The sequence below is a fragment of the Mastacembelus armatus genome, chromosome 16 (genome assembly GCF_900324485.2).
Source record: "Mastacembelus armatus chromosome 16, fMasArm1.2, whole genome shotgun sequence".
Classification (NCBI taxonomy): domain Eukaryota; kingdom Metazoa; phylum Chordata; class Actinopteri; order Synbranchiformes; family Mastacembelidae; genus Mastacembelus; species Mastacembelus armatus.
The window spans coordinates 10,643,019-10,667,484 of NC_046648.1; the positions used below are offsets into that span (position 1 = coordinate 10,643,019).

The following is a 24,466-nucleotide window of genomic DNA, read 5'->3' on the forward strand; positions in this document are numbered from 1 at the left end:
AATTTCCTGCAAAAAAGCACGGAAAGGATTAAAGATTTCCAACAATGGGCAAACTTCCGTGATGACATCAGAAGAACAGGTCACCAATGTTAATTTTAGGGATAATATGTAATCAAAAATAAAGCAAAATAGATGTAGAATCTACAAAAATGTAAAAAAAAAAAAAAAAAATAGAGTTGGTGTTGACTTTTCCATTCAGAAAGAGAAAGAAATTTGTTATTGTTGTGACTTTTAGTGATTTATTGGAGTAAACCATAACCATATCTCTGTTTCGGTACTGGCTTTTTACCACTATGAAAAGATTTGGCCCCACTCTGACATACAGTGTGATACAAAGGTATAAAAAAAGTTTAGGACTATCTTGCCTGTACTTAGCAAACAACAGAGAACAGTGAGAAATTGCACTGTACTGTGTTGTGGTGTATCTCAGGTGTGGTGTGCTTTTGGGAACACATCAACTGACTCTGTCGTGTCAGTTGTGATTTAGCAGTGTTTGGTGACATATCCACTCTCCACAGGCACATTAGTCATCATTCGCTGTCAACACTTGTCATTTCAAGTCCCTTCTGTTGCCACTACATACTGGCAAATCCATAACCTGTAAGGGGAGGGGGAAGAATTCTTTTACTCTTTGCAAAGGAACTTGTTGAAACTTTTTGCTCCCAATCAAATCTGAATATAGATCTGTCTGCAGGCCTACGTGAACTCAACTTGAACAAAGGAAAACATGTAAAATCCAGACATCTTATCAGTTTAGATCACACAATGGGGTTGCAAAAGAGATGAGTGTTCCAGCTGTTCCAGCTAAACTAATTTAGATGCTGCAGATACTTATGTGCACAAGATACTTCAGATGGTTACTGACAAGAAATTCTCTCAGCTCAGTCGAGTGAAAACAAAAGACTCTCCACAGCAGCAACTACTCTGTTCTGACAGACATGCACCACTTCATCACCTCAACCCCCATTACATATGGACCAGCGATACAAGACTGAGATGCAGCATATGATTTCTTGGCATCACATGCTATTCGTGTTTTGAAGCTAGCCCAGTATATCACAGTGCATATAATAGACACCTCAACTCACCTCCGACTTGAGCATTTCTGTTGGTTCATTATATGGTACCACTGAGAAGACAGACACCTGCTGGCTTTGCCATTTAATTGAAACGTGAACATCCGGCATGACTTGTAATGTCACCTGCCATTTCAGACCTTCGCCTGCCTTGCAGTAATTCCACTTTATCACCACGTCAGTTACCTGAGAAAACCTTGAAAAAAATATATCTGGTGCTGTTGATAGGTAGGGGTGACAATGGAGGCTAAAGTTGTTGATTTATTTATTTATATTTTCTCACTATAGGTAATTCCATGTTTGTCTCACTTGCATGTTTTCCTTGCACCTTTGTCCCTCCCACCGCAGGCATAATGCAGGATGCAAGGAGGAGAAACAAGGTATGTTTTTAGAGAAATTAGTTGTTCTTTCCGAACCGTCATCTGTTTCTGCACAACATCATCATCTCCCAGTTGAATTTTCTCTGGGTATATGGTGACTTTTGTTGGTTTGGGGTTTGTATTTGTATGCATTATGCAAACACCAATAAGGGCGCACACCCCTTTGGTGCAGCAAGTTGATTTTTTGTGTTTTATTATAATTCTTTTTTTTTGTTTGAACATTTTTCAACTATTTCATGAACATCTGCATCTAATTCAAATCTATACATTTTGTATTTCTACTGTTCTTCGCTCCTAACAAGCTAGATTCACATTTACTTTTAATGGCTGCAATGTTTTGATGATTTTTTTTGTTTATTTAATGATTTGCATAAAAATGTATTGCTGTCATGTTTGTAATTACCTCACTGAATAATTTCAATTACTATAGGTAATTCAATGTTTGTCTCTCTTGCATGTTTTACTTATATATGTTTATATCTCTCTCTCTTCTCTCTCTGATCTATATATATATATATATATATAATATATATATATATATATATATAAAAAATATATATATATATATATATATATATATATATATATATATACATTTTTTTTTTTTTTTTTTTTACCTGCACAATCGCACAATCATTTTTAGCCTCACAATGGAAAGGATGACAGAAAGGATTTCATTATGCTCTGTGCTTATTAAATAATGTTATTCATAGTAGGAAATAATAGGCTTTTAGATCTTAATTAAAAAAAAAAGATTTCTAAGAAATGAAGATTTAATTTTGAATTTGGGTCACAGACCACTTCTATCTAGATGGTGAATCTGAAAACAAATATAATAAGAACGTGGGAGTCCTAAATTGCCTTTGTTATTTGTGTGTGAAAACTGGTGTGATGTTGTGATCTGGTTTCGGATGAGTCAGAGGGAGCATCTGACAGATTTCTCATAAACTAGTGTGTCAGATTGGTGGACAACTTCTGTGAATGATGGTCTTGTGTAACCTCCATCCTCAACCACAAATAAGAGCTGACAGAAAGACAGCTGACTGAAGAGAGAAACAACTTCCGGGTCGAGCGAGGACAGATCTGGGATGTACGTAAGAACCAATTGGCTGAGGAGGGGGTATAAGAAAGTTGACACAGGGGTGTTCCTAACCCAAGGACGAGTGAGGTCACACAAGATCATCCTAAGTAGAAGCTACCGGATGAAGACATTTCTTTTGTCTGAAGTAATGCTGAATTGAGGCAGGAAACTGCTACAAAGTATAGGTAGGAAATTTTTTTTCTTTTAGAGAGAAAGTGATCAAGAAGAACAGAAAACAGAAACAAGAAACAATATAAATCTGCCTTTAGTTGTATGTGGCCATAGAGAAAATCTTGATTGGCTTCATTATTACATAGCAGTTTAAAGCTATGTTAATATTTTAATGAATTTCATCAAAATTATTTTTTACTTTGCTACTACTACTATCTGTAGCTGTAGCTTATTTTAACATAAAAGGTAATCATTTAAATTCAGCTTTGTTTAATTATATATCAAGATGTCACCAAACAAAATTTAATAGCATTATTCACATTACAATAATTCTCATTAAATGGAAGTTGACTTTAAAATTTCTTATAAAAGCTATAACAGAAGGTGGTAACAAGGTGGTTTTGTACATTTAGTATCTTTGGGGATTTACTGTGTAAGTCCCATGACTGATCAATGGGAAGGCATACTGTATAAGGAAACTGGGGACAATCTCAGAAAGCCTGAAGAATTTTGAACATTATTTCCCAAAGGGGCAGCATGGTGGATTGGTGGTTAGCATTGGTGCTTCACAGCAAGACGGGCCTGGGTTCACAACCTGTCACGGACCTTTCTGTGTGGATTTTCTTCCCTGTGCTCACGTGGGTTTATTTTTGGTACACTGGTTTCCTCCCACAATCCAAAAACATGTTTGGTGACTCTAAATTGCCCATAGGAGTGAGTGTGAGTGTGTGAGGTTGTGTGTCTATATGTGGCCCTGTGATGGACTGGTGACCTGTCCAGGGTGTACCCCTGCCTTTCACCCAAAGAGAGCTGGGATAGGCTCCAGCAGATCCATGTGACCCTAAATAGGAATAAGAAGGTATAGCTAATGGATGGATCGATATTCCCCAGTTGTAGATACTGGGGGGAAGTAAAGTTTGATCCCCCATAGATATTTCCACTAACCTAAATCTCAATCAAACCATCATCTTAACTCTAACCAGCAGCTCCCGCCTACTCCTGAGCTTTATGAGCTAACGCTTACTCTTGAAGACGGCACGGCAGCCAAAAATGGTAAATACCGTCGCATTTAGTGTAGGGACGTTTTGATTTGGATTGAAGTGCATGCACAAAGCGAGAGAGCTGTGAATCTTGCAAACTTTATTGGATGGTAAAAGCAACAAAACAAGACAAACAAAACATGAGTAGTGAACTAGTCAAAATCAAATAGTCCTCAAATGTGAAAAATCCAGGACAGAGACAAAAAGCAAGAAACCTGAAAATGTAGCTGATGAGAGGTTAATCAAAAATTCCACAAGTAAACGCTGGCAATCAATAATGACCACAAGCAGCTCACGCTAAAATAGGGAAGGATCTAGCAAAATGCAAAGAACAAAGCAAGTAAAAAGAACTGTCACAAATCAACCACAGGAGGAAACAGAAAATGACAAATGCAAAGCAGGGGATTATGATTATGATTAAAAAGTAGTGACTAGCCACATGTATGAATGCCAGAATTCACTTTCACCACTTTGTGCTATTTCAGGTTTTTATTGGAATTTAGTTGGAGAAACACCTACAGAGAACATCAGTTTAGCCTAGCAGGCAAAAGCCAGAACAATAAACACACTATTGTAGGTGTTTTAATTATGTCTGCTTGTTTGTTGCCAGTTGATTAAAAACAATTATTAATATTAAAATGTTAATTATATTTTATAATAAATTAAAAGGAGCTAAAACATGTTTGTGTAATTGCCTATTGATAGAAATCTGACAGTCCAATCAGCAATAGGAGGGGTAGTTGTTGAAGTCTGGGTACAGTCCATACACACAGTACAGTACATTATGCCAAGAATAACATATCTTGGTACAGATTATAAGCAACATGGCTGTGCACAGATATGGATGATCAAAGTGGCTTGAACAAAGGACAAATAAGTTTATCTGCTCTTCTCTCTCATGCTCAGTCATCCACCCTCTTACCCCACTCTCACTCTCTTTGATAACTGTGCTTAATGCCGATATGAAATTCTCCCCACATCTCCCACCGAATGCCAGAGGCATCGGGCAACAGGACACAGTGTCACTGCCACAGCAGAAAAACTGTTAAGCAGATTTACTTGCACGCTTACTGGTGAGAAAAGGGGGGAGGTTAAAAAAAAAAAAAAAAAAACCTCTGACTTTTCCCCTACACCAAGTGCATGAGAGGCATCTCTCTTTTTTTTGCCCTTACTGAATAAACGGTTTATAAATGTAAAATCATGTTTCCTCTCTGGCAGTTGCCCAAGGACCTAACACCCTGAATACGATAACACGATGCCAGCAGCAGGGCCTGAAGGGCAACGAGGAGACATAGCTGAAAATATTAGAGACAGAGGTTACAGTCTGCTGAGGCTCAAAATGCTTCCTCTTCTGTGATTTCAAAATAAGCATAAAGGCAACAAATGAATTTACTCCTATTCCTATTGGTGAACAGCTTTGGGTGTTTGTACTATTGCCAACCTAGTAGTGGGCATAAGGGTCTGAGAATTGGGCCATCTATTTTTGCTGATGCAAACAAAGAGCAATGAAAGGCCAGGTTGTTCTGAAATGTACTGTTGCAGAATAGACCTTGTTCAAGTGACTCCTATTCAGTCAACTTGGACAAAAAACAAATAATAACAGGTTTTAAAAAAAAACTATAGGCATTTATACTTTAGAGACAATAAACCATTTTTAGCCCAGATAATACAAAGACTATTCATTTGTATTTCAGATTATGCTTTAATGTAATTGAAATAACTTTTCACAGACAATTTTTTTTCTAGTAAACCAAATGTCTGAGATGGGTCTTGACTCCTGTATGTGGCTTGGTTGTGCACAATAAAACCACTTTGGACAAGGTTAGGCAGGATCATTGTTTTAGTGAAATTGCAATAAAGTAAACACGTTCTTGTGTATTTTAGTGCATCACACCTTCTTACCAGACTGCTGTGGCAATAACTGTTGATTTCTGTGGTCTCTAGAGGATTATTTTTTAACAATTACAGTGACCCTGAGTCCATCAGTCTAGCACCACCATCACTAGCACTTCCCAGTCCACACACTGTACAGTCAGCTTTAACAAAGAATAATATTATGACAGAAAAACATAGAATTGACACATTTAAAGTCCATTACAGATAAAGTATTTACATTTTGGGCAGTCCATGTCCTTTTCGCTAGCACCAACCTTAAGATAGAATTTTCACACAGGACTGCATTATATCCATTTGTACAAAGCAACAAATTGTAAGTGTTTTCTACCTCTGCTGGAAGAAATGCTACATGCCATGTTGCAGCATATAGTTTTGTCAGTCACTTATTTTACTTCTTGTGGAATAGGAAAAAATAGGATTTGGGTGGACAGGTTTCAGTCATGCTCCAAAAAACTGTAACTCTGAGTTGCTGATTTTTTTTATTTAAACACTCTTTTACCCCAATAGTCTCTATTTCAATTAAATATTGTTGTCAGTATTCATTACTATGCTGTTTAATACCCCCTGCATGTTTGCAACTTTAGCAATTTCACTGTACATTGGAAGTACTTTAATTTACCTGCTGTGTAGATTATCAATCTATTATTATCTTTTTTTGCACTTTTGCAGGAAGATAAATGTTAGCATTTGAATAGTGTCACTCATGAATCTGGAGACCATTATTTTAATGGATAAGTGAGTTGGAATGGAATATAAGCATTTTATTTGGATGTCCCAGAAGACTGTATCTTGCAGGAGCTAGCCAGTTAACTTCAGGGTGTAAAAAGAGGAAAACCAATATACTTTTGATTGCCACAGTTAATAACAAATGTTAAAATATTTTCTCTGTATTCTTCTGCTAAGGGTGTAAGTCTTATTGTTTGTCAGTTGGAATGGTTTATCTTGACGTGCTGCCACCTTACCTGCCTTCAACAAAGGATAAACTGTATGGGTAGATTGTCCAAAGGATACATTGGTAGGACAGACATGCTTTGCTGTAAGCTTTTTTTGCAACCCTTCTCGTTCTGCCAGGCCAGGTGTTGTATTCAGATTCCCCTTGAAAGCTGTCCTCTATTATGCCCTGAGCTTTTTTTTTTTTAAATTTTTGATGAAATGATCTCCTGTGCCAAAGCATATAAAGTGCAGCTGGGAGGTGACTTAAAGGGGTTGCAATGTGCATAAAGTGCTGCAGAAGCTGGATACCAATATTCTGACTTCTCTTGTCAAGATATGTTGAGCAATATGATATGCTCAAGGACAATATGTCCAAAAAAATTCAATTACCTGTCTTGCGGAGTGGGGAGGGTCTTTACACATGGTTTAACCGTTGCTGCCTAATATCATGTTAATGAGAAAGTCTATTTGTTTATTTATTTTTGTTAAGTAACTCAGAAAAGTTGATTTGTCAAAACAGCTTAAGGATACAATTTTTAATCATTAAGGATGTTTAATAACTGCACTCTCAATCTGAAAGTGAGGACACTGTGGTGTTAAACATGTGATGCTACTCATATGTTTATCACTCTAATGGAAGGAATCACTTGTACCTGAAAACATGTCCGTGTATCTTCCACATGCCAAGAACAGAGTCCAAGACTGCGACGGTATTTCGAAAAACAGGGTGGTATTGCATTCAGCAGCTAAGTCCTTTGTAAACGTAAACCCCACAGAGAAATAGTACTTATAGACATTGCACCATGACTTGCCACCTCAGTAGCAACCACAAAGCCTTGGCAGAGTTCACACATACATCCAGCCCCTAAGAAAGGCAAATTTAACTTCAGAAACACATCAACCCCTTAGCAGAATGAGAGACTGATAACAGTGACAGACAGATTGGCTCACTTGGCCCCCTGGCAGGAGAGCAGTGAAGAAAAGTGAGGTGTGCTAGGAGTCACTGCAAACACTGCTGATTTAATGGTATGAGGGGGATGAAAGGGTATGTTTGTATGGGAAGAAGGGTGGTATAGAGGTGAAAAAGCACATTGTCAGATGCTATCACTCTCCCCAAAGGAACAACGTCAAGCCCCTCAGCGCCTGCCTGAGAGCTGACTATGACATTTATCCATGCTGCTATGACTAAAGCGCAGGCCAGACAACCCTGTCTGAACACCAATCATCTGACTGGCCCAAGTCGGCAGCTGCACTGAAATGAAGCTGTCATTCGTGCCAGAGCTTTTTACTGTGTGTCAGTCTGCAGCTAGAGATGGATGCTTTTCCTTTATTCACTCAAATTCAACACAGCTCCTGTGAGGGGATCAGTTGATTTGAAACGTTGATGAAGTTCAAACAGGTCCAACTGAGCACTTGGAAACATATTCATTATGCTGCAAAGTGCTTCTAAAACATTGTGAGTAGTCAAACCACTGGACTGCTGCATATGGGCTTGTCATTTTAAACAGACTGAAGTGCCCCGTGCCAGCCATTTTTCTGCTTTGATTCAGCCATATGGTTGTGAGATGGCTGATGGAAGTTTCACAATATTACTTCAAAAGTTTTGTTGGGAGATTTTGAATTAAGAGAGACGGCATTCTCGATAAACCTCAAACGTAGCTATTGTTTGACTCAAAGCTGATGAATAATCTCCTAAAACTAAAAAAAAAAAACCTGATCTCACCACAATGCATACAAATAACATGCTTTGGAAATCCCATGCATTATATATGCCAAATGTTGATTTCACATGTTTCGGTAGCAATGTTTCATGCACCAGGTATATTCATTAGGCATATTCATGCAAAATCTGCATTTGTTCTACATACTGCATGGTATTTCCAATGCATGTTCCACCGAAGCTTTGGAATAGCATTAATATTTTCAAGAATAATATTAGGATTCACATGTTTACTATGGCTTTTAGTTGCCCCAAATGGTTTTATTTTATTTTAATTAAGTTTCATCAGTATAAGTAGTTCACTGTTATACTACTGGTGTCCACACTTCTTCAGTGTGGTTCACTATGTTCTTTGGCTCCCTCATTGCATAAATGACACACTGGTAGAGCATTTAGCAGCTCATGATCCTTCTAGTTTTCTATCATAGCTAGTTTTTTTATTAGTGCTCAAACTTATATTTAGCATACGCAAACATTGTTTTAAAGAAATGCAATCATTGCTCAGTAAATGATGGATGTGTAGATGTTTGCTAAAAGGTTCACCATGCAACTGCACAGCTAGAAAGTTCAGCAGGGTTTCTTTTGGACCCAACTGGCCAAAAAAAAAAAAAAAAAAGTCAGATGCCAGTCAAAGATCACAAAAAGTAAATGCAGGTTGAAATCTCCTTTTGGTACTTTCTACATAAATGGACATTCAATTCTAGAGATGGCGGGAGTGGCACTGCTTGAAACCCTAAAGGGATAGACCTTATCAGTAAATTGTGTTTGAAAGATCTACAGCAGACTGAAAGAAGAATGAAAAGCTGAACCATCTGAGGTCTCATCTGGACCACGTTAAGTGGCATTTTAGAAATGACTTTACAGTATTTAACAGAATGATGTGTTCTTTCATGCCAGTTAAAGACTGCAAACATTAAGATTCCATACACACTAAGCCCAGGTAAAGGAACAAACAAGTCTATATAAGCACCTTAGTAATTGGGTAGCATTCAATATCCTGCAGCAGCATGGGGGTACTGTGACAAATTACTAATAAGCTTTTGGAGGAGACAGAAGAAGACAGAGCCTGTCTGAGTTTCTAGTTACTAACTTGGCATGTGTTGGCCTCCTGGGAGGCAATATCTGAACAAAACAAATACAGAGCTTGTTTTCCTTTATTTTTTGAAGACTCTGTTTTAAATTCAGGCATTTTTGTCTCAGATATTTTGTTTTAAAGGTAAATGGCCAATGCTGTTTATTTTTTGTATATAAGACTATGGGCCAGATTTCTGCACATGAAAGTACAAGATTTCATTATTCATCTGACACAAGGTGCAAGTAGCTTAGTATATGCATCCCTGAGAGAATATCAGTAAACGGGCTTACAATCACAGAGTTGCTGGTTTGAATTTTGTCTGGCTGGAAATACATGGATTATGTAAGTGATCCATAAATGGCAAATGTTTCTTCTGGGACATGTAAAATATTATATCTACAGAGAAAAAGCATTTTATGGTAAATGCAACAATAGAAAATACAGTTGCCTGTCTCTTAAGGCCTTTACAACCCAGAGGCGAACTTCCCGAGCCATTATTTCATGAATCAATAATAACTTTTCAACCAACTTGTTAATAGACCATTTCACATCAATGACAATTTCAACAATTTCACTGTGGTGTGTTCATATTTACTCAGTAGTTTATGGACAACAGTGACTATGTAAAAGACTTTGCCAGCTAGTCATCTAGTTATCTAATGTCATAACCTTACGACATGAGTATACACTAATAAGAGTAAAACATAACGTTATAGTTCCTGGTGTGTGAAGGCCTTTAGGCAAATATATATATATATATATATATATATATATATATATATATATATATATATAAAACCCATTAACAAACATTAATCCAACAGGAATAGCTGAGGCATTGTCGCACAAATATGGTCATTGTAAACTCAGGCACAACCTGTACTGACTAAAGTTAAGCCTTTAGAGAGTGTGAATGCCCTCTAGCCAGGTTTCTAATCTTCAGCTCGACATACAGCACACAGGACTTATTTCTAGCTAGTGATTGTACTGGGCAACTGTGTGATCTTTGTGTTGCATGAGTTCAGTTGTTCATGAAGTGTATAAAAACACAAACATAAAAATGTAGTGAGCTGACGTCTGTGTTCTTACTTCAATCTGCAGCAGGGCCTCCTCTCTTTGGCGAAGCACCTCCACATCCTCCTCACTGATCTCAGACAGGAAAGCCTGAGCTCCTCCCTTTGAGCCTGCTCCCTCTCTAAACAGTGGACCATCATCCACCTGCTCACTGGACGGGGTCTGAGGGCTCTGTACATGCACATATAGACAAGTATAATTAGTTCACATAAATAATGTAAAACTCTAAGAGCCTAGATAGCCAATATACTCACTGTGGTTCAGTCAAACTGCCCATGTCCATGTTTATTAACTGAATTTACTCAAGTACATTACTTAAGTACACATTTACTAGGTTTTCCCATTTTCGGGTCTACTCTACTTCTACTCCATCACATTTCAGGGTGATGTTTCCACTAAAATTATTTGACAGTTGTATGCTGCGATTTGGTATTTGACAGACAACAACTGTGCTGTTGGTTCAAAATGTCCTTACACAATAATGTACCATCAATAATAATTCACTATTGTGGTATAATAACACTGCCAGAGGTCTTACTGCAGCATCATGAGCATTTTTTCATACTTTAAAGCATCTATAATCAATATTTTTTAATAATAACAATGTCTCAGCTGAGAAAGTGAAAACAGAGCGACACTGTGTAAAGGGTCACTGAATCTACACTGAATCTGCAGCCTCCCTTGAGTTTGCAGTGCATTATATTGCGTTTTAGCTCATTGTTTAGCTGTCTAACCAGTTTCTTTGGCCTGGGTGTCAAATAAGTGACATATTGATGAAGATGAATGTTCAGTGGGTGTAGCCAGTCACTTATTTGTACAGTGCATCTTTACTTGTAGAGACTGACTGAGACTGAGGCTGTTAATCCACGAAAACCTGTTCAGTCTGTATATGCAAGCAGTTACATGTGAAAAGGGAAGAGACATAAGAGAGGTCTGGTTGTCTTTTTTGCATTGCTAATGTGTTCCACCTTTGTGCGGCTCAGTGCACAGCTAATTTATGGTAGAGGGGACATAGTGGGTCAGAGCACAAGGACCAACCCGGGCTGAGTCACGGCACTCTGTCTACTGGCCACGTTCTGACTCACCACTCCTCAGCAAACTGCTACATCGTGCTCACTCCTCCACATACATACCCATTGCAAATGCTCCAGAATACATTAGTGCATCACACAGATAGAAAAAACTCTGAACACAATCATTCTGACACCTTAGTGCACAAGTTCACACGCTGCAAGGAAGTCTACACGATTTCTCAAGTTTCCTGCTGTCGATTCCAGTTGACTGATGACGTGTATTCAAAGATGTGGGTGGTAAACAGTCAATACTGTTTGCATTGATCTGCAAAATGCGTGTAAAGATTTCATGCCCCTTCTCTAGTCATTTCCTGTCCATGGAGTGAAAAAGCATGTAAATTCATCTACAGAAATAATGTGCCTCCTGCTACTGCTTAAACTACTGTAGATGTAGCAGTAGTTCCACCACTTTGTTCTTCTACAGTGTTCCCACTGATTAGTGAACTTGTTGCTATGCATTAAGGGTAGTCAGCAATACATAAAGTACCCTGCATCTCATCGCTCCCAAAGTCCTTTACCTCTAACACTAGCAGTATAAAAGACCTTCATAATACGCTTTCAGAGAGACATAAACCTTAATAGATAGGATTTTCCTCTGTAAAAAGATGGCTTTTTAGAGGCTCTTTGTGAATGTAATAGTTCTTCAAAGTACTGTTACTGTCCAACCACACAAAGCTGTAAATGATTTGCCATTCAGTTCAACAGCAAGGTGGTGTTAAAGATGATGATCTTGGATCAAAGGGGTTCAAACCTCCACCCTACTAAAGTATTGTTGACTGAGGCACTGCTCTGTTGCCAGGCTGAATGTTCTCCTTACTGATACAGGTGAGTATCAGAGTGCACTTTAATCATTTACAAACATTGATGACATAAAACATAGTTCAACATTTGTCTGTTACTCACTTTGAAGCAGGTTTATTGTACATGAGCTTGTGCTGTCAAATTGGTTAAGTGTGTTAAGTTCCAGGCGCCACCATACAATTCTGCACTTCAGCAGTTTCGTTACAGTTGGAGTTCAGCAGCTATCAGACAGTTGTGCAGAAACACAAACACACACGGACAGATCACTTTTATGACCTCCACTATGACCAAGGCAAAAAATGTATTTGCCTCATAGGCTCTTACTCAAACTATTCTCTCACCCATACAGATAAATGCTCTCTCACCCACACAGAGGACTCGATGGCCAAACTGATTAGGGTCAGATAAATACCACAACCGCATGTTCAGCCTTCAGCCATTTAAATCGCTGGAGCTGTTACTCCCCGTCACATTCAAAGTGACAGGGGTAACAATTGCTATTTTTTGTGTAATTACCAGTCAATCTCAAATCAGTCACAAATCCTTCTTGGATGTATTTGCACTTTACACTTTTTTGATATTGGATAGCTATCTGATCTGCCCAAGGGCTCCCCAAAACTGTTGAGATTGCAAGAGTCGACAGTGAACTGGGAGAAAATGTTCAAATTTTGGAGACACTGAGCACTGTAACAAAATCAGAGAGCTGACGCTAAAGAAACTGTTTTAAAGTTTGTTATTACAGTGGCCAAGAGAGCAAGAGGTAGGCCTAAATGAAAAAAAAGGCACTATATAATGACATATACAAACACAAAGAAGGAAATGTAACAATGTAAGAAGTTTTAGCTAACCATTGATCACTCATTACCACAGCAGGTACTGGTAAATTTGTGATGCACAACAGAAATATATTTACTTAATTTACTTTAACCAGTCAATACATATTCTGTCATTTCCATATGGTATGCACCTTCTAATACTTTCATAATATCACTAGAATACTAAATAATTCATATCTGTATTTCTCTTTTTAAAATCATGTGAATATATAGTCATATTTTGCACTCTCAGTTTTCTGTACGGTCCTAAATTTATCCTAACTTCATGTTGCATATTCTGCTACTGCAACCATCTCATATACAAACACAGATCGATAAGTTTCATTTTACATTATCTTATTTTTGTAATCAAAAATGAGGATTCATTCACATCCAGTCTCTCTGTAATAAGGACTGAGTTTCATTTGTTAAACACAATTACTGACTACCAATCTCTGAATTGTCAGTGGACTGTGCAGTGAAAATAAACTCTTGCCACTAACTGATTTAAGTTCAGATAAAAAAAAAAGACATTTCAGCAATTCATAAAACTTGGATGTGATGAATGGAGTCCACTGTAATATAACGGAGTGGAAGAGCCTAGGCAGGGTTTCACAGGAGCCCTTGTGAGGATGCAGTCGAGCAGAGAAATGCCATCTCATCATCCTGCTCCTTCATGAATAAGAGTGAAACAAAGGGCAGATTTGCACCCTCTATATCAGCTCACCTTCTTGTCTTTCTGTGTTGGAGGAAGCAAGGCCCTTGAGCGCTCTGCAATTTTCTGAAAGAGGAGTGAATGTGGAGAGAGAGTCAAAAAGACTATTTTCATGTTCTTATTAAAAATGTCAGAGTATTTGTGCAAGGCATAGCTCTTCAGATATGTACAATTTTTCAGCTCCATGTATTTGTCATTTATTAATACAAATTCAATCACAGCAATGGATTTATGAAAGCAAATAAACACATTAAATATGTGGCTACCTTCTGCAGATTCCCATAGTGCTGCACAGACTCTGAGAGTTCAGTCTTTAGTCTGGTCAGGCGCAGACGGTCTTGCTGTGCAGCCAAAGATGATTAGATTTAATTAGCACAAATGTAGTTTAATCGACTGTTTATTCTTCAGAGTGACAGTGAATGAGGGAGGAAGGAAAGGGAGTAAAAATTACCCGTGAAGAGCCACTAATAATATCAGAGAGCTGTTTGATGAGTTGGCTTGTGCTGGTGATGACTTTGTTGGTTTGCTGCTGCGTGGAGTGTCTGGAAAAAAAAGATTTGAGGAAAGACAGAAAAAAAGACAACATTTACTGAATTATGAGAATTCAAATGTAATGCATGTATGCAAAGGTTACCTCAAAAAAATTGGTAATGTGCTTGAAAGTGCATGCAGACCATCATGGGAAACATAATCCATCCATCCATCCATCTATCCATCCATCCATCCATCCATCCAACCATCCATCATCTATACCCTCTTATTCCTATGTAGGGTCACAGGGATCTGCTGGAGCCTATCCCAGCTCTCTTTGGGTGAAAGGCAGGGGTACACCCTGGACAGGTCACCAGTCCATCCCAAGACCACATAGAGACAAACAACCACATACATTCACATTCACTCCTGTGGGCAATTTAGAGTCACCCATCAACCTGACATACTGACATATGTTTTTGGATTGTGGGAAGAAAACGAAGTACTTGGAGTAAACCTATAAAAGCACGGTTAGAAGAACTGTGAGGTAACAGCACTAACCACCAAGCTACCGTGCCGCTGTGGTCTCAATGAAATAATGTTATAGTAAGTATATCTCTTCGCAATGAGAATATAACCTAAAATACACTGTGAAGACCTATTTCCTTGAAACACATTCTCTTTTATTTGAAATCCTGTCTTGGAATTAATGAATAAATAATAATAATAATAATGATGAGGGGGAAAGGTAACACATAACATGTAAAATAAAATTTAAAAAAAAAAACAGCTAAGAAGTGACTTAATCAAAAGCAGAAGCATTTAATTGAGGTTGCTCATGGGTTGGTATGGTTGCAAGAGGAGTATTATCAGCTACCAGTTGAATTCTCTTCGTTCATTCATATTTTTCCAGGGATGTTCTGCTATAGTGAAAGGTTGAAGAAGCAGCAATATTCATATCTTTACAGTAAGTCCAGCAGAATTGTAGGCTATGACAGTTATTAAATAACTTTGCTGTCATCATGATCAATGCCCACAGATCTCGCACTAACCCTAAAGGCCAAGTCCCATTCTGCAGACTTGCTACTATAATGGGCTACCCCACAGTACACAGCTACAGAAACAAACTTCTGTTGCATACTCAAATACTGATTTACTGTTCATGTATCAGGTGGCAGGGGGAGCAGATGGATCATAGTACACTAGAGCTAGAGGGAGAATGTCACTATTATCGGGTATCTGATGTGAGAAAATAACAAATATCACAGTAAATTAAATACTCATAAACATCTGCCATCTTATCTGTGCAGAACGCGGTTAAACAGAGTTGTAGACCAGGGAGGTAGATGGGGTAGAAGTTAATTTTGCTGCTAGAAATAAAAGTTTTACTATAAAGAAATAATTAAATTGGACTGCAGCCAAGTTCTCCTCTCTGGCCGAAGTCTTAACAGACAGAAATTGTTTTTTTCTATGTGAAGATGTTTTACAGTTACTGTAAAATCTAATAAGGCTTTAAGGCTTTAAATAGCCACAAGGCTGCTGCAGGAAGACAGTAAATGCTTAAGTTCACTTAGTATGATATAAAAAAAATTAAAGAATGCTATATTTTAAAGCAAAACTGTATAATCAATAATATAAATAAAGTTCCATTTGATTTAGGCTAACCACTGTAAATGCTGTACTGTTGATTTGCCTATACTGTATGATCAGCCATTATATCATACTACGTGCTTTGTGACTTGGAAGTGCATTTTGCTCACCAGTCTCGCACCAGTCTCAGCCAGAATATGAGTGTAAACACACACACACACATAAAGCCACTTAACAGAAAGATTAACAAGCGCTAAACCCCAGCATGATGCATCATCATTTCACCGTAAAGCAGCAACAGACATGCAAAGGATTATTTTGAAATCACAGCCAGCTAATGCTCCATCAAGTTACCCATCAAAATTACACAGTACAGACTGTATGGCTGGCACTTTATGTCAGAGATCTAGAGGAATGACAAATAAACCTTAGTATGAAAGTGCACCTCTAATACACCAATGGAGACTTGTTTCAGGAACACCTTTCATATCTCAAACAATCTACAATGTGACATTGAAAGAGTTTCCCTCACTACTGACAGAATCACATAGCTTAAAGGAGCACTCAAGTAACTCGGTGTAACACTCATAAATTGAGACAATTGAGAGAGTGAATCCAAGACGCACTGACTTTTCACCCGTGTTAAGAGTTTACTTCCAAAAACATTGGACCCTGCATTTTCCAAGATACAACTTTAAAGCATTTCTCATTAAGCTGTTCAAGCCTGGGACATTTTTTAAGACTACTGCTCAAAAATTACATAAACGAAATTAATATAATTTTTCTCTGCATCTACAAGGTCTACATGGATATCAAAGCAAAGGTGAGAGGGAGATTATTGTAAATGTGAAAAATTTAATATATATTCTACTGGGTATGCAGTATGCGAATTAAGATGGAACACAACAAAAATTGTGTATTTCATTTCTGTCTAAATAAATGAATGAATTTATTAGATAATATATGAATTTATATTGAAACTCCCCTTTATAATTATGCTCTTGCAGCCTACACACCCAAGAAAGCATAAAAACATCTGATTGATATCTGTGCCAAGAGTGGTTCTAGTAAAAGAAACCAGAGCAAAGTTATAAAGCTTTTATCTAAGCACAATTCAATTGTGCCACATTGTTCCGATTTGTCCAGTATTTTTTCCAGTATCAGCTTTCTACTCATTTTCTTACTAGCTATTCTTTATTTTGATGTACAAAATAAAAATAATTCAAAGAATTGCAGAAATACAACAGAACAATTCAGCAACCCCAGAAGTTCTACTGGGCATTCTAAGAGGTTGCAGTATGGCTTCCTGTTAATTGGCACTCGCTGGGTGTTGAGCAAAAGGACAGCTCCAGAGCCCATTGGCCGATTTGCATGATTGACACCTCTTTTGAAAGCTTACAGCCTATAGAAACAATAGATAGCCTCAACTTTTCAAATAGACAGCAAGCCTTGACAATCACAGGAGGCAAACAACCATGAACAAGCAAAATGGCACACAAGTCCACTTAAGGTCGTGCCAGAAGCCGGAATGTCCGTGAATTCTCGTCAGAATCATTTCAATGTAACACAGAACAATGGAGAAGTAGGTAGCAGAAGCTTTGTTTATATAAAAACTTATGATCAGAAAACAGTAAAGGTAAGACAAAATTCACAATTATCACTTCATTATTTCACATTTATTTCTTCAATTCTTTGGTTAGTCTTTCAGTTTTAGTGGTAGAGAAATAGGACTTGTATTGTTGGAATAAACTTAGTATTAGCTTTCAAACGGTGCATAGCCTGTCATATTAGCATGTATCTTATGGAATTTTTCATGACATTTTTTAGGTCTTGCACCTTCAGCTTGTTTTCAATATGTGGCCATTTAACTGCTTGTTGTTTCAATTGTGTTTAGTTTTCAGCATGTGTCACACAACCATCCTATTTTCTGTTTCTTTTACTCTGCATTATTTAGATCCAAGTTTGCTGTTTTGCTGTCTTACTAATTCTTTCCCACTATTAATGTATTTTAAGGTTTCTTGGCAGCATGTAAGACAGGAACAACACCTTCCCAGCATGCTATTGAACAATATCATATCATGCAGGACCTGTCATGCTTGTATTAAGAAGGCAGAATAAACAAGAAACAGATGAACTATATGAAGACTGACACAACTGCTGGAGAATGATTATGCCTATTACTATGATGGATGTAGAGCTTACCAACTTGTAATGGACACCTGCAGAAGTAAATACTGTGTGTGTAATCATTACTGTAGAAGCAAGGTGCAGTTCATTTTTCAGTTACAAGAATTAAAGTAAACCAAAGATTAGCATGGTCAATCAGGAATAAAGAAGAAGGACAAGAAGTACTTTATTAATCCCCAAAGGGAAATTCAATTGTTACAGCAGTTATTCTAATTTAAAGTTATTAAATTTAATATAATTTAAATTAAATTATTTAATAGTAATAATTAATAAAGTAATTAACTTGTTTGTAGAAAAGTAATAAATTAATTATTTATTTTTGGGTTTGTGTGTGTGTGCCTTATTGTTTATATTGTGGAATTATAGCCTTATGGCTGTGAACACAAAATACTTCCTGAATCTCTCAATCTTGGCTTTAGGAGGAATTAGTCTGTGGTTGAATGAACCTCCCATTTTCCACAGTTCCTCATGAAGTGGGTGGGCAGAATTGTCCAGTATGGAGCTGATTTTGTCCACCATCCTCCTCTCTGCCACAGCCTCCAAACTGTCCAGTTCCAGTCCAATAACAGATTTTGCCTTCCTGATCAACTTGTTTAGTCTGTTGGCCTCACCAGCCTTGATGCCACCTTCCCAGTACACAACTGCAAAAAACAGTGCACTCGCTACTACAGACTGATAGAACATCTTCAGTAGCTTGTTGCACACGCCAAAGGAATGGAGTCTCCTGAGGAAGAACAGTCTGCTCTGTCCTTTCCTGAAGAATGCATCTGCATTGTTTCACCAGTCCAGTTTGTTGTTAATGTGGACTCCAAGGTATTTGTAGGAGTCCACAATCTCTACTTCCTCTCCAAGGATGGAGACAGGGACTGGGGTCTTCCTGCTCCTCCTAAAGTCCACCACCAGTTCTCTGATTTTCTTGATACTGAGCTTTAGACAGTTGTTGTTACACCAATAAACAAAGCTTTTTATCAAGTGTCTGTATTCCTCATCATTATCATTATTGATGCATCCAATGATTGAAGAGTCATCAGAGAACTTCTGGAGGTGACAGGCTCCAGAGTTGTAGCGGAAGTCTGAGGTGTAGAGTGTAAACACGAATAGTGCCATTACAGTGGGTACGGAAAGTATTCAGACCCCTTTAAATTTTTCACTCTTTGTGTCATTGCAGCCATTTGCCAAAATCAAAAAAGTTCATTTTATTTCTCATTAATGTACACTCAGCACCCCATCTTGACAGAAAAAAAACCAGAAATGTAGAAATTTTTGCAAATTTATTGAAAAAGAAAAACTGAAATATCATGGTCATAAGTATTCAGACCCTGTGGTCAGTATTGAGTAGAAGCACCCTTTTGAGCTAGTACAGCCATGAGTCTTCTTGGGAATGATGCAACAAGTTTTTCACACCTGGATTTGGGGATCCTCTGCCATTCTTCCTTGCAGATCCTCTCCAGTTCTGTCAGGTTAGATGGTGAACGTTGGTGGACAGCCATTTTCAGGTCTCTCCAGAGATGCTCAATTCGGTTTAGGTCAGGGCTCTGGCTGGGCCAGTCAAGAACGGTCACAGGGTTGTTCCGAAGCCACTGCTTTGTTATTTTAACTGTGTGCTTAGGGTCATTGTCCTGTTCAAAGGTGAACCTTCGGCCCAGTCTGAGGTCCTGAGCACTCTGGAAGAGGTTTTCTTCCAGGATATCTCTGTACTTGGCCGCATTCATCTTTCCTTCAATGCAACCAGTCGTCCTGTCCCTGCAGCTGAAAAACACCCCCACAACATGATGCTCCCACCACCATGTTTCACTGTAGGGATTGTATTGGGCAGGTGATGAGCAGTGCCTGGTTTTCTCCACACATACCGCTTACAATTAACGCCAAAAAGTTCAATCTTGGTCTCATCAGACCAGAGAATCTTATTTCTCATAGTCTGGGAGTCCTTCATGTGTTTTTTGGCAAACTCTGTGCGGGCTTTCATGTGTCTTGCACTGAGGAGAGGCTTCCGTCGGGCCACTAAGCCATAATGTCCCGACTGGTGGAGGGCTGCAGTGATAGTTGACTTTGTGGAACTTTCTCCCATCTCCCTACTGCATCTCTGGAGCTCAGCCACAGTGATCTTTGGGTTCTTCTTTACCTCTCTCACCAAGGCTCTTTTCCCACGATTGTCCAGTTTGGCTGGACGGCCAGGTCTAGGAAGAGTTCTGGTCGTCCCAAACTTTTTCCATTTGAGGATTATGGAGGCCACTGTGCTCTTAGGAACCTTGAGTGCTGCAGAAATTCTTTTGTAACCTTGGCCAGATCTGTGCCTTGCCACAGTTCTGTCTCTGAGCTCCTTGGGCAGTTCCTTCGACCTCATGATTCTCATTTGCTCTAACATGCACTGTGAGCTGTAAGGTCTTATATAGACAGGTGTGTGCCTTTCCTAATCAAGTCCAATCAGTTTAATTAAACACAGCTGGACTCCAATGAAGGAGCAGAACCATCTCAAGGAGGATCAGAAGAAATGGACAGCATGTGAGTTAAATATGAGTGTCACTGCAAAGGGTCTGAATACTTATGACCATGATATTTCAGTTTTTCTTTTTTAATAAATTTGCAAAAATTTCTACATTTCTGTTTTTTTCTGTCAAGATGGGCTGCTGAGTGTACATTAATGAGAAATAAAATTAACTTTTGGATTTTGGCAAATGGCTGCAATGACACAAAGAGTGAAAAATTGAAAGGGGTCTGAATACTTTCCGTACCCACTGTACAGTTCCTTGGGTTGCACCGGTGCTGCTCATCACCACATCAGATATACAGCCATCTAAGCGAACAAACTGTGGCCACCCAGTGAGGTAGTCTTTGATCCATTCCACCGTGTCTGCAGGAACATCCATATCCTGCATCTTTGCACTTAGCAGGTGGGGCTGAATAGTGTTGAAAGCACTTGAAAAGTCAAAGAACATGACTCTCATAGTGTTACCCTGCCTCTCCAGATGGGAGTATGCTCTGTGCATTAAGAAGATGATGACATCTTCCACTCTGATGTGTTCTTGATATGCAAACTGCAGGGGGTCCAGACATTCAGACACTTGAGACCTCAGGTGTTGCAGGACCAGTCTCTCAAACACTTTCATGACGTGATGTTAGCGCTACTGATCTGAAGTCATTAAGGGTACTGGGATGGCCTCTTTTTGGTAATGGGATAATAAAGGAAGCTTTCCATAACTTAGGCACCTTTTGGAGCCTCAGAGAGAGGTTGAAAAGTTTCTGAAAAACCTCTGCAAGCTGTCCAGCACACACGTACTCTGGGACTGATCTCATCTGGTCCTTTTGCATTGTTGGTTTTTAGTTTAGCTAAAGGCTGGGCCTGTGTATTGTGTTGATGAGGAGTCAGATGGTGAGGGCAGGGGAGGAGGTATTGGAAGTGAGGTATACTTCAATGTTGAATGGCAGCTGATAGAGGAGATGGCATCAGTGGGCAATGGGGGGCCAGCATTGGCAGAGATGTTGGATAGAGAAATGTGAAGAGACCCCAGGGCATCAGCTAAGGTGGTGGAGGGAGGAGAGATGGTGTGTGAGGTACTGGATTGGAGTAAGAAGCAGTAAAATAAAAGTCCCTATATCTCCACTCCCACTGTACTGCTACACCATTTGAACCTATTAACTACATAAGTTGGGTGTTACACACAACTATATATATATTCACTAATTATCTGTTAAAACATAAACGGTGCCCTGTGACGGACTGGTGACCTGTTCAGGGTGTATCCCCCTGCCTTTCACCCAAAGAGAGCTGGGATAGGCTCCAGCAGATCCCTGTGACCCTAATTAGGAATAAGTGGGTATAGATAATGGATGGATGGATGGATGGACATGAAAGGCATCTATGTTTTTGGCCCATATAGCATGAGCATAATAGTTCTCTGACTTCTCACCATATTACGTCACACATGAATGGCACAGAAAAAAAAACTATTTAAGACTTCTACATTTTATTAGACTTCAATTTGTAATATTTAGAACAGTCTATTAGTAGCAATGGAATTTAGTATTCATAAATAGTAGTTAGTAGTTATTAGTATGATTCTTTTACTGTAAATCTCCTTTCTAAAGAAGGGTCTCCTCTCACGGCAGCAGTCATGTTGCATCACCATGTTTCTACAGTAGCCTAAACAAACCAAACACTGGCTCTGGACAGGGAGTCGTGCTTTGTTTCAAAAAAGGACGGCCACTGTAGTCTCCCTCACACATGAAAATGGGTGGTGTGGAGGGAGCTCAGAAGGTTGCATTCTGCAGTCAGACTAATATCTGTCTTTAACAATTTACACATTGCAAACCTGATGAAGTGTTTTTGAAGCACAGAATAATGTATACATTTGTTTCAGCTAGCTCTACTAAAATGATTGTGCATAGGTTGCAGGGACTGCCATTGGTCCCTGCAACATATTGACTGTCAAAGCTGCTCTGTCAAGGTTTGTGTGTAAAAGTTAAAGCTGGACCCAAAAAAAGCAGTGTAATTCAGTTTTATTTTGTGAAAATCAGATGGTTAAGGACTATTATTTGAGAATTGGTGTAGTGGTGTGGACACTGGTAATGAAAGATATTCAAGAGAAAACTAGTTAGAATAATTTTCATTTGCTGAGAACAAACTTAGGAGCTGTTGACTGGACTGTCTTCTACCGGTGAATGCAGAAGTACAAACTGGTGCCGGTTCAAGGTTCAGATGTTCAAGGTTGTTAAATAAAGGGGTCCCTCTGATGGTCTATTTGAGGCCAGATGTGCACGTGTAGTCACACAAATAGATGAATGCAGCCACTTGTTATGTCTAACCTACATTCTTCTTAGGTTAATTTATACTATAATTAGTATAATTAGAAGGGTCTAACACACTGAAGCAACTTACTTATGTTGTATTTGTTCAATAAGGCCATTTTTGCTAAAAGTGACTAATATTGTGGTGTGACCTATTGTCCAGAAAATATGGTAATTAATATCTACTTTTTGTAAAAAGATGGGTAACTGTATTTATTTGACAGGTAGGAGTAGAGGAAAGCAAAAGAAATCTGGAAAATTCACAGCTTATCATTTTAAAATTTAATCTGAGCTGCATTTCAATGCTGATGAGCTCTGATGGTGCACCCATGAGTCAGTGGGAGCTCTGCCCACCACTAACACACTGTTACTAAACAATCAGAGCTTGCCCACTCCTGAGGACCCCTGAGAAGACCTCTACAGTTTCGCTGCGCAAGTGTTACATCTGCTAGTCACACTCTTCCCCCACAACAAGCTCAAGAACCAGGCAGCCAGAAACAGCATGCAAAAGATTAGAATTGCTCACACAGTGAATTTCAATCAGTCACTTCTGTTGTGTGTTTCTCTTGCTTGCTTGGTGTTTGGTATTCCTTTAAGGTGAAGCCCTGGTGAAGGAAGACTGAGAAGTCTGGAAACAGCTGGCTGCAGGGGGAGGTGTGAGGATGATGGAGTAGTGTGTGGGTGAGACAGTGGAGCTAGTGGTGACTGCAATCTTAGTTTCAGGACTTTACATGATAGAGCAGTGCTTATGCTGAGCTCTCATAAGGATTAAACTATCAAATATGGTGGCAGGGTGAAGTTGCTCCATTCACCCTGCTGACCCCTTGCTGGCTCAGCTGACCAGGCAGAATATTTGTTAAACTCTGCACTAATATAAGTACACCAAAATACACCTTGTCTATATTGTTGAGATGGTCAATGGAGCAAATCAGCTGCCTCAGTCTTCAACTACTGTCTACACAAGTTCATCTGCAGTCCAAATGTGTGCTGAGACAGCTATTGACAATACTTACATTCCTGTCACTGTATTTACCACTGTTGGACTAGGTATTAGAATTGATTTATATATTTTTGTTTAGAAAAGAACTAGTTTATACAATATGCTGTCCAAATTTTTTAGAAGGTAACACAGCAATGACAGCTCCAAACTTCACGGGTACCAAAACAAAGACAAGACAATAGGACAAGGTATTCTCACCCTAAATTTGACCAGTGCTTGCTGTGACTGACAATGAATGAAGAACAGAGTGTTGTGCATTTCAAAACATTAGCTTCTCTCAGTGTGAATCCAAACATGCCTGGACAGTACAAGTACAGCAGAGATTATTGATTATCTTAGGAAAAACCAAATAAACCGGTGTGCCCAACAGAACCACATTACTACAGCAGTGTCTTTACCTTCAAATACACAAGTCTTTTCCTTCATAATTGCTATAGCATAAAATGCCAGACAATAAAATTAACTATTGTTGATAAAGCAACAGCAAGCGAAATAATGGCTATTACTGTCAAACTACACTTCTTTGAGGCGCATTTGTATTGATGAAATGTCAAAGATATATAAGAGCAGTTCAATGGAAAGA

General features: G+C 38.7%; 1 protein-coding gene across 1 annotated transcript in view; it reads right to left on the bottom strand.

Moving 5' to 3' along the window:
* tsnare1 (T-SNARE Domain Containing 1) overlaps nucleotides 1–24,466 on the bottom strand; it is a 130,297-nt gene that overhangs the window by 31,200 nt on the left and 74,631 nt on the right. The window contains exons 5-8 of the mRNA XM_026293782.1: nucleotides 14,302–14,392; nucleotides 14,117–14,191; nucleotides 13,863–13,916; nucleotides 10,462–10,617 (exon numbers count right to left, since the gene is read on the bottom strand). Coding sequence (XP_026149567.1) covers nucleotides 10,462–10,617; nucleotides 13,863–13,916; nucleotides 14,117–14,191; nucleotides 14,302–14,392 — 376 coding nt within the window. The remainder of the gene's footprint in view (nucleotides 1–10,461; nucleotides 10,618–13,862; nucleotides 13,917–14,116; nucleotides 14,192–14,301; nucleotides 14,393–24,466) is intronic.